Below are 16,410 nucleotides of genomic sequence, written 5' to 3' on the forward strand. Positions count from 1 at the left end.
TATTGGTTCCTTCATCCTTTTTGCAAAGATAATAAGAGATGAGTATAATGATCTTGCATCTTTTTATCATTGGGTAAATCATCATTTGGCCTGAACTCTAAATGAAATGAAAATATGCAGGATTCCTGGCCTTACTGCCCTTAACTTGTAACTGGGAGTAAAAAGTATCTACTACATGTCACGTGGCATTTTAATATTAAGGGATTCTATCTATCTTTTACAGGTTCTAGGAAATGAAACAAAGTGTTCAGTCCTTTGATAAAACATACAGACTTATGTTTTGCCTCGTCATTTTTTTTTTTTTTTTTGGAACTTAGGAACGTTTAACCTGCTTATTATCATGACCCTTCTGAAAGCTTAAGTTATGCTAATAATTATCAGTCCTGTTGGAAAGCCCTTAACTCCCTAAAGGTTAAAGATAGCATGGGCATTCTGCTAACTCCGTTTCTAAACTGCTCTGCCCTTCCTGGTATGTATCAAAATAGTATGTAGTATCCATCCAGAATAATGGACTTTCAACCCCTCACATTCAGATGGGTTCGGTTTTTAACTTCTGTATTTCAAAAGTGTCCTGTAGACTGTGATATTGAAGCTTACTCTGTAGTAACCTCTCTGTACTTGGGCTGCATTATCCATTTCCATTGTTCATATTATGTCAAAGCATCTTTGGTTATAATGAGTGAATTTTAATTGACAGTGCAATCCCAGCACTGATGTAGCAAAATGTCTGCCCCACCAAAATACATTCAGTCTTAACTTTAAATTACTATGCCTCAAACATGATTTTATACTCGGTCAGTATTTATCCAGTACAGTATAACATTGAAATAGTTGTATTGTGCACAAAAATTACTTCTAGTCTCTTTTCCCTGGACAGCATCTGTTTGAAGTGCTAATGCTTCTATGGATATACGTACAGGCAAACTACTTTGCTTGAAACTTAGAGAATTTCTGTTTTCAACTCTGCTTTGCCTCAAGGTACCCCAAATCACTGCCTTCTAGTATTTAGTAGTTTAAGGAGTAAGGGCTTTGAGACAGATTGTTCATCGGGATGCCATTTGTTTTCATTGGACTATTGTTTTAAGCACAATTAGATGAGGCTTACTATAGTTCAAGTTCTTATGATGGCACTTGTGTCATAATGACTTCTGTCATTTTTACGTGTTTCAGAATGTAAACTGCACTGCAGTATTTTTTTTTTTTTTAGAGAAGATGATTTTGGTTTTACTTGGTAGACTGGAAAAACAAGTTTGAAGACATCTTACAGGTATACCTATTTATGGTCTTGTTCCTGACTTTTTGTGAAGAATGTTAATCACATTTATATTACAAAATATTTATCTAGCAATCTTATATTTTGCATTTTTAAAAGAGTATAACTTTTTGCTTTTAGCCTGTATACACAACTGGAAGCACACTTAAAACTGCACTGAAGTTAATAACTATTAAAAAGGATTTGCTATGATCTGCAGCATGCCTTGACTTAAGACTTAACTTTTTAAGTCTCCTGCAAAAAAATTACATCCTTAATTGTAAATAATAAAATACTGAAGTAAAATGGTGTACTAAGAGATTTAATAGTCTCTACAGCTCAGTAGTTAACCCTGCATTAAGATTGTGTATTCTCATTTTAAAAACAGAAATATCCTTCCATCCTTCAGGCTACAATCAAAATTCATCATATCTTTTACCCAAAGGTTTAGAATTGTTTTAAGAGGTAATACTACCTCCTCTGTCAGTATCCCCATTTCTTAACAATTCCAATAGCTAGAGTACCACAGTTGCCCTCAACTCCAAACTTCAGATAGGGGTTTTCACACAGTATCAAAAACAGGAAGTTTTTCATTTTGGTGTAGAAAGATAGTCCTGTTATGAATCATCAAATGTAAATTTACAAAAGAAAGACAATGGCACTGCCTGGTTCTCTGAGCTACTTTAGTTTTCTTCTGCTGCCTGCTCTGACTGCCTACACTCTGTTCCCTCAATATTTAAGTGGAGAGAAGATCAAAGTTGCGGTGGGACCCAGTTCACGAAAACGCTTTGGCTTGAAGTTAAATATGTGCCCGTAGGACTCAATGGTACTGCTGAATATTTTATTGAATATTTTGGGGCTGTCTCTCTCCAAAATGAGACTGTATCATGACAATATGATCAAAAGGTGCTCTAGCAAAGAAAGAGCTCAACAAAAAGATAAGGGGAAATAGCAGAGCTGGGCTTCATCAGAATCCTTTTTAGCACCATGTCAAATTCAAGGGAGGCTAGAGTACTAGAAAAGGCATGTCCCTGGCAAGATCAGATGAGACACAGTACCATAAGGCGTTTTTGAAATGGCAGTGGGCAGCAGGTCCTGTGCTTAGAAGACTCTTTTCTGTTAATGCAGCTGGTTGCAGTTTTCTTCCCCTACCTTGTCTTACTCCATTAGTTTACCCAAGATATTCATATAATCCAGTTCCCCACTTTGCTCCCTAACGTCAGGCTGACTTAAGAGTTAACAGAATACAGCTGCTTGTGAATAGTTTCAGTCCGTCTGTTTGAGGACGGTTTTGCTCAAGTTCAGTTCCCCGTCCTATGTCACCTCAGCAGCCGACTGTTCCTCACTGTGCACGGGCTGCTCCTCCCAAGCTCTATCACACACTGCAGTTTCCTTTTTCTCAGGCATTGCCAGTCTCCACTCTCACTCTGCTAAACGAATTAATTTTAGAAGCTAAATTTTCCTATCCTTTGATAAAAGAAAGAAGAAAAATAAAATCTCCAAGACTCAAACAAAAGAAAACCAAAATCCATTCTACTTCCCTTTCATCTCCTATCTAACTTTGTAGCAACCTCATGCTTGAAGATACAGCACCTGTTCTTACACAAGCTTTTGTGTCTAACTTTAACCTTTTTTTCATGGAGAACTTGCCAGAATCACAGAATGGCTGAGGTTGGAAGGGGCCTTGGGAGGTCATAAAGTCCAACACTCCATCTCAGAGCAGAGTCAGCTTGAGCAAGTTGCTCATGGCCATGTCCAGTTTGATGGAGACTCCAGAGTCTTGTGGGAAAACCTGTTCCAGTGTTTGACCACCCTTCCTGTAGGTTAAAAAAAAATTAAAAAAAATATTTTAAAGTGGAATTTCCTGTATTTGCATTTTCACATTTTCTCTAATCCTGTCACTGGGCACCTTGAGAAGAATCTTGAGTGTCTTTAATGTCCCTATAAGGTATTTCTACACGTTAAGATTCACCCCCTACCATACTCCCAGGCCTTCTCTTCTTAACATGAAAATTTTTTCCTGTCTTGTTGTGGAATCCTTGTGCCTTGTGTAAAATCAGAGGAGAGTTAAGTCAGAACTCCAAGCCGCCTGAGAGGAGCTTTGGTAGTGTTCCTGTTCATAGTTACTCTTTTTCCGCTCTCTCCAACTAGTATTTGTAGTTGCAAAAAAGTGCAAAATATTTAGGACTAAAAGGCTGTTTTCCTCTAAGTGACTTATGTGTGCTATAGTGGTTGATGATGTGATGGTTTTAGGAGAAAAAAAAAAAAAAGCGCCAGTATTTTGAGCGGTATCTTAGAAGAATGGTGACCAGAATGCCACCCATCCATCGCTTAACCAGTACCTGTTATCTTAGTATCTGTTTAGCTACATCCCAGTGGGTTCCTAAGATACAACTGCACCATTCTTCTTGTTTTGTTGTCATGTATATTTATTTCACATTTTCCAACTCTGAGGCTGCCTCTACCCTAACAACATTCCCCTTCAGGGAGCATCTGTCAGATATACTTCATGGCTTGAGACACTAGGCCAATGAAACAGCTGATTTGACCTTACAGATTCTTTGCCAGTTAGAAAACTAGCTTTTTTAAAATTCAGATTAACTTCTCTTTCCAAATAAGCTGCCCTTGTCATTGCTATTAGGTTATGGAATTCTAAATTAAGTTCTTGAATAAATAAAAAGATGTAACTTGATGGATGCAGATTTCTTCACAAAGCACCTAGATATGTGCTTTTACTGTCATCACTCTTTGCAAACAAATGTATTGTAGAATTTTATGGTAAAAGGTGCATTTTGAACTTCATATGTAGCAGCTATCATTTAACAGAGCAAAGAATGAAGGGCTCTGTAGCTTATGTACATTCTCTTTTGATTTCTGTCCTTCCTCCTTCACCACCCAAAAATGTTTACAGACAGATGCCCTCAAATTTCCATTTGTTTTCTGTTGTCTTTCACATAATTGTATTACAAAAAAAGTATTTGCTAGGATGCTGCAGACCTCACTGGTCATCTGCAATGGGATCAGGAAGGAAATTTTCCTACTAGGAAAACTTTCACAGGTGCCTCTTACACCTATGTTTCATAGATACTTTTCCATAGTAATTTGTCTGCCCAGTAAGCATAGGAAAGGAAAGGGGATTCAGCAGAATGGACAGAAATCACAGATCATCTGAGGTGGTTTTATCTGTGTTCTGGGTCACAAACTCTGTCCTGTTAAGTTCCAGCCTCAGTCTGCAAGCTTGCATCAGCACCGAGCAAGGTGCGGAGGTTAACAGCCCTGCACTGGTACTGAAGCGGTAGCCAGCTGTTTGAACTCACCTCTGTCTCTGCTATTATTCATCTGCGTGCCCTGATCAATATTTGATAGTGTAATTGTCTGAAGAGAGACCAGCTGCTCAGTTTGAAAAGGAATAAATAAACCTGAAATGTTTACTTGGTTCTCAAGTGAGAAGTGTCCCTAGGTACCTTATTTAAAATGGATGCTGTTGGACATAATGCTGAAGGAAATGCAAAGATGCGGAAGAATTTTCCACTTTGAAATTTAAAAGTAGCCTTCTGTCATCTTGATATAAATCAAGATCTGACATTTGTCTAAAATAAGTCTCTAGATGTAGCAACATCTGCATATTTTTCCTTGTATCTTTTATCTACTCACGCTCTCTGCAACTTGACAAATAAATTTTCATTGATTTTTATATTTCAAAAAGACTTAGCTTGAATAAGTGAACAAGTATGTTCTGTTTTCTCATGGATTTTTCATCATGCGCTACAGATTGGGAAATGGCAAATAGGTTAAGAGTTAGAAACAGGAGTTGCTGGCAATAATGTAATCCCTGGAATGTATTTGAAAAAGTCCGCTTAGTTTAGTTCAAGTCAACTCTCCGCTGAATTCAAAAGTAGCTGGTTAATGTTAGGTTTACCTGACCTTGGTGGAACTCCATTCGCTTTGGTAATCATAGGCTTCATATCAGGAATTAATTAGTTGCATCATTTTGAAATGAAAAATGAAAATAAATACTTTCCAGCTCTAAAATCTCTCCAGGCTCCAGCACTAATTCTTTTTTGCTTCCTTCCCATGTGGTTTATACATACTGGTGTAAAAAGGGGCAAAAAGCTGCTACCATTTCAAATCAGCACTTCTTACTCTTGCTCTTTACTTGTTCAACAGAAACGTAGCCATGCAATTAGAGTATTTATAACTAAAATGCACTTTTTACATGTTTGTAGCTTTTTACAAATTACTGTCTTCGGAGGGATCCTTGAGGCTACTGGAGGAGCTCAGGAAGCAGTATTCCACCACCTTCAAAGCCGAGTCTTTTCCCGCAAAGGCCCTTTATCCCAGACTTTTGGTTCCTCGAAGACGACGAGGGGGCGAGGAGCGCTCCATGCCCCCCCGCCCCCCCCGTCGCCCCGGGGTGGGGACGGGGCGCGCGTGGGGGCTCGCCCCTCACCCGCTGCCCTGAGGCGGCGGTGGCGGCCGCTCCTGCCCGGCGGCTGGCACCTGCCGGGCGCCGCCGGCCGGCCCTTCCTCCCGCGGGGGACGGGGACCGGGACGGGGACGATGCCGGGGGTGAGCTGGCCGCACGGCTCCTGGGCCGCGGGGCGGCGCTGGAGGCGCTACCTCCGGCAGGCTGGGTCGCCCGGCAACGCGGCGGACGCGGCGGGACCCGCGGCCATGGCCTCCAAGGGGAGCAAGAAGAAGGAGCTCGGCAGCCGTAACAGCTCCGGGCTGCTGGGCGCCTCCGCCAAAGAGTAAGAGCCGCGGGAGGGAAGGAGGGAGGGCGCGGGAGGAGGGCTGCCCCTCGCCCCGGCCGGCCGCGGGGTGCGAGGCGGGGGCGCCGGGGGACACGCCGCGGTGCCGGCCCGGGGCCGCTGCGGCCGCTGCCGGGGAGGGGCTCGGCCGCCCCGCCGCCGTCTGGAAACTTCCCCCGGGGCTTCCCGGCCGCGCGCCCGCCCCTCCTGCGCGGCGGCCGCCCGCCGCGGCACGGTGCCGCCTTCTGCCGGCCGCGCGGCTGCGTCGCCGGCGGGTCGCCGCTGACAGGGGCTGGGCGGAGGTGGAGGGGGGGCTCGCCCGTCGTCCTGTGCGCGCAAAGAGCTTCGAAAGCTGGCTTGCTCAAGCGGATACTTAATTAAACGTGGTTTCAGCAGGCAAGGTGGGGTTTGGCTGTTGCCGCTTGTTTTATTTTGTTTGTTTAAACTGGAGGGGCAGCTTGGTGTGGAAGTTGTGCTTTCTTCCTCCTGTGGTATTTCTTACGCCCCTGTCCGGTAGCGTCACCCTGCGAAAGCGATGTTGCGTGTTTCTTGTGCCGTGCCTGGTCTAGCAGACAGGGCGCCTCGGACCTTGAGGAGAGCGGTAGGAACAGGTTGCTCCACGGCAGGTTCAGGTTGGATATCAGGAAAAACTTCTTCACCGAAAGGGTGGTCAGGCACTGGAACAGGCTGCCCAGGGAAGTGGTTTTGTCCTCGTCCCTGGAGGTATTTAAAAGATGGGTAGATGAGGTGCTTAGGGACATGGTTTAGTGGTGGGCTTGGCAGCGCTACGTTAACGGTTGGACTTGATGATCTCAAAGGTCTTTTCCAACCTAAACAATTCTATGACTCTAAGAGCGAGAAGGTCACGGCACATGTGGTACATGGGTGGGCGGCTTTGCGATGTGGCTGTTTCTGTGTGCGTTTTTGTGTTGGCCACAGCTCATGGTACGAAGCATTCAACTTACAGTCAGGAGCAGACAGAAGTTAAGTGTTCACTGAAATGTTGTTTGGGTTTAAAAGAACCTCGAAGCTGTGAATCGGGACAATAGTTTTGGGAATACACGCCCTTCATTTTCATCAGGTAGCGGAACTAAGCCGGCTGAAGTTTTCAGGGCAAAATGGTTAGTGACTCTTAGAGCACGTCAGTTTCATTGACAGAAGGGAAGCACAATTCCCATGCCTTGAATGTTTGCTTTATGTGAGAATGAATCTGAGGAAATTCAGTATAATAAAAAACCAACTCTTCCTATTCATTTCTTAAATATTTCTGTGTAAGTAGCATCTCTTGAGATATTTTAAAATGATTCACTATTTGCTAGGTATTTAGTGTGAATTTGTATATTTCTATGAAAATGTATATTTCTTCTTGCAAAGACAAATAAATAATAGAAAACATTGACTTTCTTTCACTGTTGCTATTTTGACCTGCAAGATCTATTTCTACGTTTTGAGCAGCTTTCCCATCCTAATGTAAGCCTGCATGCATGGCACTGACAGGATTCAGATGAAAAAGGTATCTGATATATGTGTTCATTCCCTTTTCTTCTTTTTCCTGCCCTTTTGTTCTTATTTCATATCCAGTTACCCAGCCTTTGCTACAAAGTATTTACCTGTTTTGTATTTTCATACTTCTGTTTCATATTTTCATACTTCTGTTTCATATTTCGCATCATGATTCCCATTTTGATAACTTTTCTGTTGTTGCAGTCAGCCAGTATCTCTAATTCTTCCCTTCTCCTTCCCTTCACTGCATCAATTTGCTTAGTAACTCTTTTTTTTGTTTTGGCCACAGCCATGCAGTCCTTCATATTTACTGCTTCAAGCAGTTTATCAAAATTTTTCTGATGATATCTAAGCTGTCAGGGACACTTTTATTTTTGAGCACTGTTAGAGAAAAAGAAGTATTTTCTTACTTTCCAGTGTATGTGAAACTGAATGGGCTGTCATCCAAAAGATTTTGTCCAGTATTTCAGGTTTTGTCCCCTAACAGACATTCTTACAGTGTGAGAGGTTTTGGGCTATTCCATTAAATTAAGATACATCTTTTTTTGGAGAGTCTAAAAATATGTACTTTTTATATAGTAAAATTGTTAATTCTGTCCTATATCATACATAATAACCTGTAAAAGAATTACTCTTATGAAATGAGTTATTTGTATCAGATTATCTAGAACAGTCTTTTTCTTTAGTACATTGTTACTTTAGGCTTTATTAAATGAGACCATGATGGATAAATCAAATTAGAAAATTGTTTTCCCAGTGTCAAGTTGAGATGAGAATATTTGGTTACAAACTATTTGAATGATATTAAGTTTTACTGAAACACCTCTGAAATGCAATCTAGCAGATAAGCTCGCATTATATTTGAAATCTCATGTTGGACCTAAAGGACAGGAGACATGACACTCTGCAATTATCAACTAATTGCAATGGAACTAATGTCTAGGATATGCCACTGTTGATTTAACATTAGCTAAGAATCAGAGCACAGGAATATTTACCCACTTCACTAAGGCTATTTTACATAAAGTGTAGTAGCTTGACTTATGTTACTACACTATGGAAGAAACCGTTACAATAGCCTGATTGTAATGCAGAACCTTCGTAACACAGAATATATAGCTTGTATTGTTTTTTTTTTTCATTAAGGCTGTAACTGCTGTTTAAACTGTAGCATGTCTTTTGGGTTTATCTGCTCTGCCATTGTGATACAGAGTGCCCTTGTTGTTAACAGGAGTAAGTCTCAGCAGTACGTGTCTAGATGTTTCAGTGTATGTGCTGTATACGTTTCCATGTGACATCTTATTGTCCTGAACAATATTTAGGCATATGAAGAGATGAAGTGACCTTTTTCTAAAAAAAAAAAAATCTTATTTAATGGAACAGCTTTTAGTATACAGAACTACCTCTGTTTGTGTTTGTATCAATTAATATTTGTATTAATATATATATTACCAGAAATGCTAGTAATGTAAAAGGGGAAACCAGAAAACATGTGACACAATAAATCTAAAGTTACAGCAACTTCGATGATAGTAATTTCCTGGCTAACTTATCCCTGCTCACTTTTTATCATTCTAAAATGTTACTAAGGCCTTTTGGATGGATGGATGAAAAAATGTTGGTTTAGGTCAATGCATGTCTTGCCAAGTTCAGCAACTGACCCAAGAAACCTTCTTGTTTAAGCTGTCAGGAAGGATTTTACTTTACCATCTGTTGAGCTGTAGATAATGAATTTAAATGAGGGAAAGCTAGTGACAGCTTATTCTAAACTTTTGCGTAAATAAATTTTTGTCTTGAAACAAAAATTTTACAGAAAATGTAGTCCCACTTTCTCATGAGACAGTGGAGAATGCTGCTATAAAGTATTTGAAAATTTGAATTCAGCACTTGCTACACTAATCATATTGTTTTGCTCTGTAAGTTGGAAGTGCTTTCTGAGTTGATTAAAGTCTCTATTCTACTACAGTTTTCAGTCTCAGTAAGATCTTCATCCTGCTGAAAGCCCACATGCATCTTAGTACTCTCTAGTCAAAGATGTAGGTGAAAATCTGGTTTTGCCGAAATCAGTGAAAATTGTGGATAGTTGGGAACTGAACACAATGGGGCTAAAAGTTCACCCTTGAGAACACTTTTAACACCTTGAATAGCCTTTCTCCTTGCTTGCCTTTGTTGCCCAGATGGACTGGAATTTACACCCCAAACCCAATATCAAAAAGATATTTTAGCATTCTTAGTCCCTCTGCAAGGACTGAAACATTGACATGTATTTCTTTTCTTTAGTCATGCTATATGTCAATGGTCTGCAAACTTTTTCGATCATGCAACCCTATCAGTAAAAAATTCTTGAGCACCCCCCCATATATGTATATTTATTTATTTATAAATTATATACATACACTACTGAAGTTCTAATATTTTCTTGCTTGTGTGTACACCCTACTTTGGAGACCACTGCTATAAGCTACAGAATTTCAATGGAGAGAAGAGGCAACTAGGCAGTTTCAAGTTTTGAACTGCAGTCTGCTGAAGTCTACAGGGAGCTTTTTATTTGGATCAGGTTTATGGTCGAAACTTAGAACTACAGACTGATTTATGCAAAATGGAAGCTATGTTTCATTTTTCAATTTTCAACACTGCTTCTAGAGTGCTTTCCCCTTTGTCATAGGATTTGTGATGTCGGAATGATGGGAATGCAATTGATGATAGCAGACAGATCGACATGTTATTTCTTTATTTGGAAATGGAAAGATGCTGTATAGTAAGGAATACTTATGTTACAGTAAAGATGTTCTGTGTTTTCAGGTCCATGAGAAGAAGATGCAAATCTTATTCATTTACTAGAAAGTACAGTTCTAGCCCCAAATGCAGAGAATGTTCAATTTTCTGATTTCAGGCTAGATTGGTATCGTTGTTGTCAAGAAGAATCAGCAGAGCACTGAACTGATTCTGCAGGAGTCTGCTCTGGGACAAAATGATTAATACTGCTGCTCTTAATAATTGTTCAGAAAAATCACTGAACATGGTGGTAAAACAACTGTACTGTGTAACCCTATGACTTAGTCCTCATTTTGGTTGGCAAACCCTGCGTTGGAGAGATTGCTCTATGTTTCCTCAGATAACGATTTTCTCCTAATAGTAGGCAAGTGTTAGTTATGATCATAAATGCTTTATCAAAGGCAGTTTGCCAAGTCTTTTTTTAGTGGGATGTGGAGATTAGAAGTAAATCTTACACATACACTCTAAGATTGGAGCTGTGTTCAGTGGAGATATGACAATTATTTATCAGATATTTCCTATTTACATTCATTCTGTTACCCAGCTTGTTCGGTGCATTTGTGAGACAGAGACAACTTGTAGTGTACAAATTTTGTGTAAGTCTATGAGAACTTAAGTAGTGTTATTATCCCTGTTATCAGAAAGAGGAATGGATGTTTGCAGGCTGCCTGAGAAAATGTTGTCCCATCAGGTTAGTATTCTGTGGTAATTGCAAGGTAGGTTTTCCCTGAGGACCTCTGTTTTATTTTTGAACACAATTTGCAGTTTCAGGGATAAAAATGTCAAAAATATTTTGCATTTTGTCTAATAATGTCTTCGTGATGGTAAATGCTTCTTGGTTTTATATGTCTGCAATGATTGAAATACTGAATAGAAATATCAGTAGTGTAAAAAAGAAAAAAGGCTAACATTTTTTAGACATATTAAAAAAAAAAACAAAACAGCTGGAAAATATATTTTGATGACCTTAAAATTACTTTGCTTGATTTCTAGTGAGATCAGACTTCTTGTCCCCCCATAAATGCTTACAACAGTCAGCGCAGTACATCTGTACTGTGGAATATCAGTGGGGATTATTGGTGGATATATTGCGGTGCTGGAGTGGGACCTCAGAAGCATACGGAGAAGGCAGGCTTCGCATGGGTCTCTGCAGGATGCTTCATTGGGTCTCTCTTCATTACTGCTTTCTAATGAGGTAGCAATTCCCTTCAGGAGCTAAGCAGTTGCTAGAGATGACAGACTGAAGAGCTCAAAAGAACTGCTGTCCTTATAGCTTTCCTTAATTGCATCGTTAGAGGCTACTGAGAATCTGATCTTTCCCAGGTTTCAACTGCTATAGTGAATAGGAATTGATGTCTTTGTCGGCAATGAAAGAGATTCTGGCTAGTATAAGAATGGATAATGAATTAAAATGCTTTTTAAATGAATTTGATGAAACTCTATGCCACCAAGCCCAATCTTCTGAATTGAACTTGAGTCATCAGCATCTGCCAGCACAAAGAAAAATGTGAATTAGGTTTTTGGTTATTAGGAACAAAAGTGAGGAGTTAATGGTCAATGCCAAGAGAGGCAAGTGATTTAGGGATAATTGTGGCACAGGCAGAGGTCACTGATGTATAGCGGAAGGTCAGAGTGGTGTTGAAGTTCTAATTAGGGATAGCAGTAACTAAGAGCAATATTTACTTCTGATGGATCCTTAAGGACCTGCAGAGACAGGCTGAAGCCTGGACTGGCTGGAAGAAATTATTTAAGTTTAGCTGTGTGCCTGATCGATTGCAACAAGTAGCAGGTTGCTGCACCAAAGCCTAGGATTACCTGATGTTTGTTATTAAGATTAAAGGCTGGGACAGTAGGAACAGAAAAAATAGTTGCATTGATAATTCATACTTGAATTCCCATATGCCTAGGATAGGGAGTAAGCTTGTGATTGAGGTTTTATCCACTGCCAGCATGTGTTCTTCAGGTAAGTATTCTTAAGGTTTAGACTACAGCAGTGGTTTAGAGAATATAGATTCAACAGATTGATTTTTTGATGTTTTGCGTGGGTTTTGCTAGATTGACTGAAGTTTGGGAATGGCAAGAACTAATGTCTTGTGTATAACAGCATGGTGTTTGAACTTGAAGCTGGTTTTAGTGTTGTGCTGGAGCACTTGTGTTGGTTAGTTTAAGTTTCAATGGGCACTAAAAATTTACATGGGGTCATGGAACAAGTCTGCAGAAAAGAAATCCACTGAAGATTATATAAATAAATAGCAACCACATATAGCTCAGGAAGTGTTCGAGCTAAAAATAATTGGAGTCTATCAAAGTATTAGAGAAATATACTATATATGCCTTTATGCTCTTCATAGGCTTTCAATTGCGAGTATTGTTTGAGACAAGATGTTGGGCTACAGTTCACCCATGCTCTGAATCAGTACACACCTTCTTATGGTTGTGGTCCAAGAGGGTAGCTTAATGGTGTATCTTGTCTTGCATAGCTTCTTCCCCCAGCTCTTATTGCTGAGCATGACGTCATATGGTATGGAATATCTCTTTGGTCAGTTGGAGTCAGCTGTCCCAGCTGTGTCCCCTCTGGTCCCTTCTTGTGCACCCCCAGCCTCCTCACTGGTGGGATGGGGTGAGAAGCAGAAAAGGCCTTGACTCTGTGTAAGCATTTGTTGTGCTTTAATCCCAGCTGGCAACTAAGCACCACACAGCCGCTCGCTCACTCCCCCCTGGTGGGATGGGGGAGAGAATTGGAAAGGTAAAAGTGAGAAAACTCAGGGGTTAAGATAAAGGCAGTTTAAGAGGTAAAGCAAAAGCCATGCATGCAAGCAAAGCAAAACAAGGAATTAATTCCCTACTTCCCATCGGCAGGCAGGTGTTCAGCCATCTCCAGGAAAGCAGGGCTCCATCCTACATAAGAGTTACTTGGGAAGACAAACGCCATCACTCCAAACGTCCTCCCCTTCCTTCTTCTTCCCCCAGCTTTATATGCTGAGCGTAATGTCATATGGTATGGGATAGCCCTTTGGCCAGTCTGGGTCAGCTGTGCCTGAGCAAAAAATAGACGCTTTTCATTTATTGTCTTTTATTGTCTATTTGTTTTGTACACAACCCATATTTCCAAGGCTAGCATTTTTGTTAGACTCAGAAATAAAGTTAAGTACACCTAGAATTCTTAGTGTTAGCGTTCTCTGGCCAGAAAGATGAAGATCTTGCTTTCAGCACCTGTGCTTCATTCTTTGAAATGTTTCAGTGTGCAAACATAGCACAACTGTAATCTATACAGTGAATTTGGTAGTACTGTTTTTTTCCTTTTCTTCTGCCTTTAAATTTTTTTTAGTTTCATGCATTGTGGTGAGACAATGGGTTCTTCCTCAAGTAAATATGATAAACATTAAAATAGCATATAAGCCAACCCGTAAGTTGAATATCTGATTAAGTAGATTACATTTTAATTAGGAAATTGTGTATTCACATTAGTTTTCCTAGTTAATTCTAATTAAAACAATGAACCCCTGAGAGCTCAGCCTACCCTGATCTGTAGATTTCAAACTCCATGGACTCATGGGCATGAAAACATTAAGTAATATAGCAGTGGCAATATCACACTGAATGCTGTGCTCCCTACTAGTCTTAGTTTTAGATTTTCTTTCCCTGTAATTCAAAGCAATGTCAGGGGATCTTGCAGGCAAACACTGTCCATGAGCCATTGGTTGGAGACTGTGCAACCAAACTGTGCAATAGAAGTCTAGACTTCTATTACAATGAGCAGTGTAATACAGAAAAGCAGCTTTCCGCAGGACTACATAGCAGAAAAAGTGCTGTCAAAAGAAAAATAATAATAATTGTGCTTTAAAACTGGAAAGCATTCTTAGTATAGCATATTAGAGGTTCTGTTAGAGGATCATTCATCTAGTTAAGCAGAATGGTCTTTGGCTGCTTCTGAGAGCTCTGTGTAACCACCACTGAAGAAATGGGATTTCTTGGTTTTCTTATCAGTGCATGGTAAGTGCTTTGTAAATGAGTTGACCTAAATCCATGGAAGTACTGGGGTGCTCTGCCATGCAGAGATTTTTAGTTCTTAATTACCCAGGTGCCACACAGAAGGCACAAAAGGATTTTACAGAAGTCAACAAGGAAGAAATTCCAAAGAAAGGAGCAAAGCACAAGCTGTGTTCTTAAAAGATACTTGAGTACCAAACTCCAGTGTGGAAAGACGTGCTGCAATCTTCCCAGCGTTCTTATAGCTGAATCTAAGGCCAACTCAATCTTTTTAGCAGGAAACACTGGGAGAAACAAACTCAGAAAAGTTACCGATTCAATAATTTCTAAGGTGCTGTACAATTACATGGGGAAACACGACTTCAGGTTCCCTCTTTGAATCAGATACAGTGAAAAAGGATTTGAAAAGAGATCTTCAGCTTCCTGCCTTGGAGGACAACCAGAACAAGTGGATGCTTTGTGATGGTGCTATTAGTGGTTTCTCACCCAGAGCTCAATGGAATGGAACTACGGTCCCCCGAGTGGCACATTCCTTTTCTTTTTTTGTCCTGAGTTTGACAGAGGTATGTGCTGCTTGAGACAGGCTGTTCCAGTAGCTATAGATCATTATTCTCATCTGAGTGGAATCTGATGTAAAGGAGTTCTGCTGGCTAATTATGTGCTGAGCAGTCAGATGTTTCCTTTTATCAGTATTAAATTTGCTGTGTTTTATGTTAGATGCATTATTTTTCTTATGTTATGAGAACAGGTAAATAATATACTCTTATCCATACTACTTAGTATTTTGTACATTTATGCTTTGTTATTCCTCCATGCTCTAAACTGTTGCCTGTCATTGAATTTCCAAAGTTATTGTTACATTTGTAGGGCAACTGGAACCAAACATAGTATTTCCTGCAAAGGACATAAAATTGATTATACTGAGTGGCATTGTACTAATTTCACATATTGGACATCCTGTTTCTAATGTGTCCTAGTGTTTTATTTGCTTTCCTTGACTGTACTTGAACAGAGATCTTAACTGATCTATCATAAAGACAGACAGCATCTGATGTTGAAGAGTTATCCTTAACTGAGAACTATATAACCTGTTGTCATTTGCTGCTAGTTGGAAGGACAGTGCATTGACCAAAGAGAAATTTGGTCTAGAAATTGGATGTAGATGTTATTTGCACTCAAACCTGTGACTTGTTGAAAGACTGCAAGATGCATCTGGGACCCCTGGGTGCCTATGTTATTCTGTACTCTGTTCACTTGGCCTGTCACCTCCACCTTTTGAAACCAGGTAACCATAAAGGATTTAGGCCAGCTGACAACAGTCCCACCTGGAACACAACCCAGAGTCAACCATCCTTGGAAGAATCAGTCAGAGATCACTTCTCTTGGCTGATATTGGCACCTGAAAATCACCAGGAAAGGCACTCCTCTTTCCAGGCCTTTGCTATGCCTCTAGCTAAGTCTTGGTATATCATATTTCTACCCGTAAAACTGGATATAAAGCCCTACTCTGTAAACTATTTTTGTTTATATAGGTTAAAAGTGCTCATTTAAGAGCTAGATATTACAAGGTTTCTGCTTTGGCAGGCATCTCTTGGGATTAGTGTTCCACTCTTGGGAATGTAAATTAAAAAAAAAAATATTTTTGAAGGATGTCTTTTAAAAGTCTGAGTGACCTCCAGCATAGTACAATATAAAAGGCTGGCAAATGAATGACTTGCAGGCCATCTGATAAATTTCATCATCAAGAGTGCTTTTCAAATATGTAAAATAGTAATTTTTTCCATTCCATATTAAAAGCTTTTTGAGAGCAGTCCTTTGGCTCCATAAAATCAGGAGCAGAGAATTTTTACTATAGTTGGCTCTTGCCACTGAAAATGACAAGCTGAGCTTTTCTAGCATTGCTTTCAGAGGCTACAGATTTTGACTTGCGCTGCCATTGAAAGCAGCAGTGTCCACATTATTCTTTCTGAAGTCTGTAACGTCACCTGATGTTGCTTCTGTCTTTGAGCCGCTTACTAATGATAGTTTATATAATGAAAACTGTTCTTCTTCCTGGAATGCAAGAATAGAAGGTGAAAAAAGTCCAAAATTCTAACACTGTCCATGAGCTTACTATGAGCATGAAGGTTGGATTTCACA

General features: G+C 40.1%; 1 protein-coding gene across 1 annotated transcript in view; it reads left to right on the forward strand.

Annotated features, from left to right (window-relative positions):
* Positions 1 to 5,898: 5,898 nt before the first annotated feature.
* Positions 5,899 to 16,410, forward strand: part of ADGB (androglobin) — a 128,726-nt gene continuing 118,214 nt past the window's right edge. The window contains exon 1 of the mRNA XM_087775188.1: positions 5,899 to 6,003. Within this exon, the coding sequence (XP_087631314.1) occupies positions 5,927 to 6,003 (77 nt within the window). The 5' untranslated portion in view covers positions 5,899 to 5,926. The remainder of the gene's footprint in view (positions 6,004 to 16,410) is intronic.

Source organism: Nipponia nippon, unplaced genomic scaffold (assembly GCF_047370975.1).
Source record: "Nipponia nippon isolate SJK-2023a ecotype South Korea unplaced genomic scaffold, ASM4737097v1 scaffold_4, whole genome shotgun sequence".
In the NCBI taxonomy this organism is placed as follows: Eukaryota; Metazoa; Chordata; class Aves; order Pelecaniformes; family Threskiornithidae; genus Nipponia; species Nipponia nippon.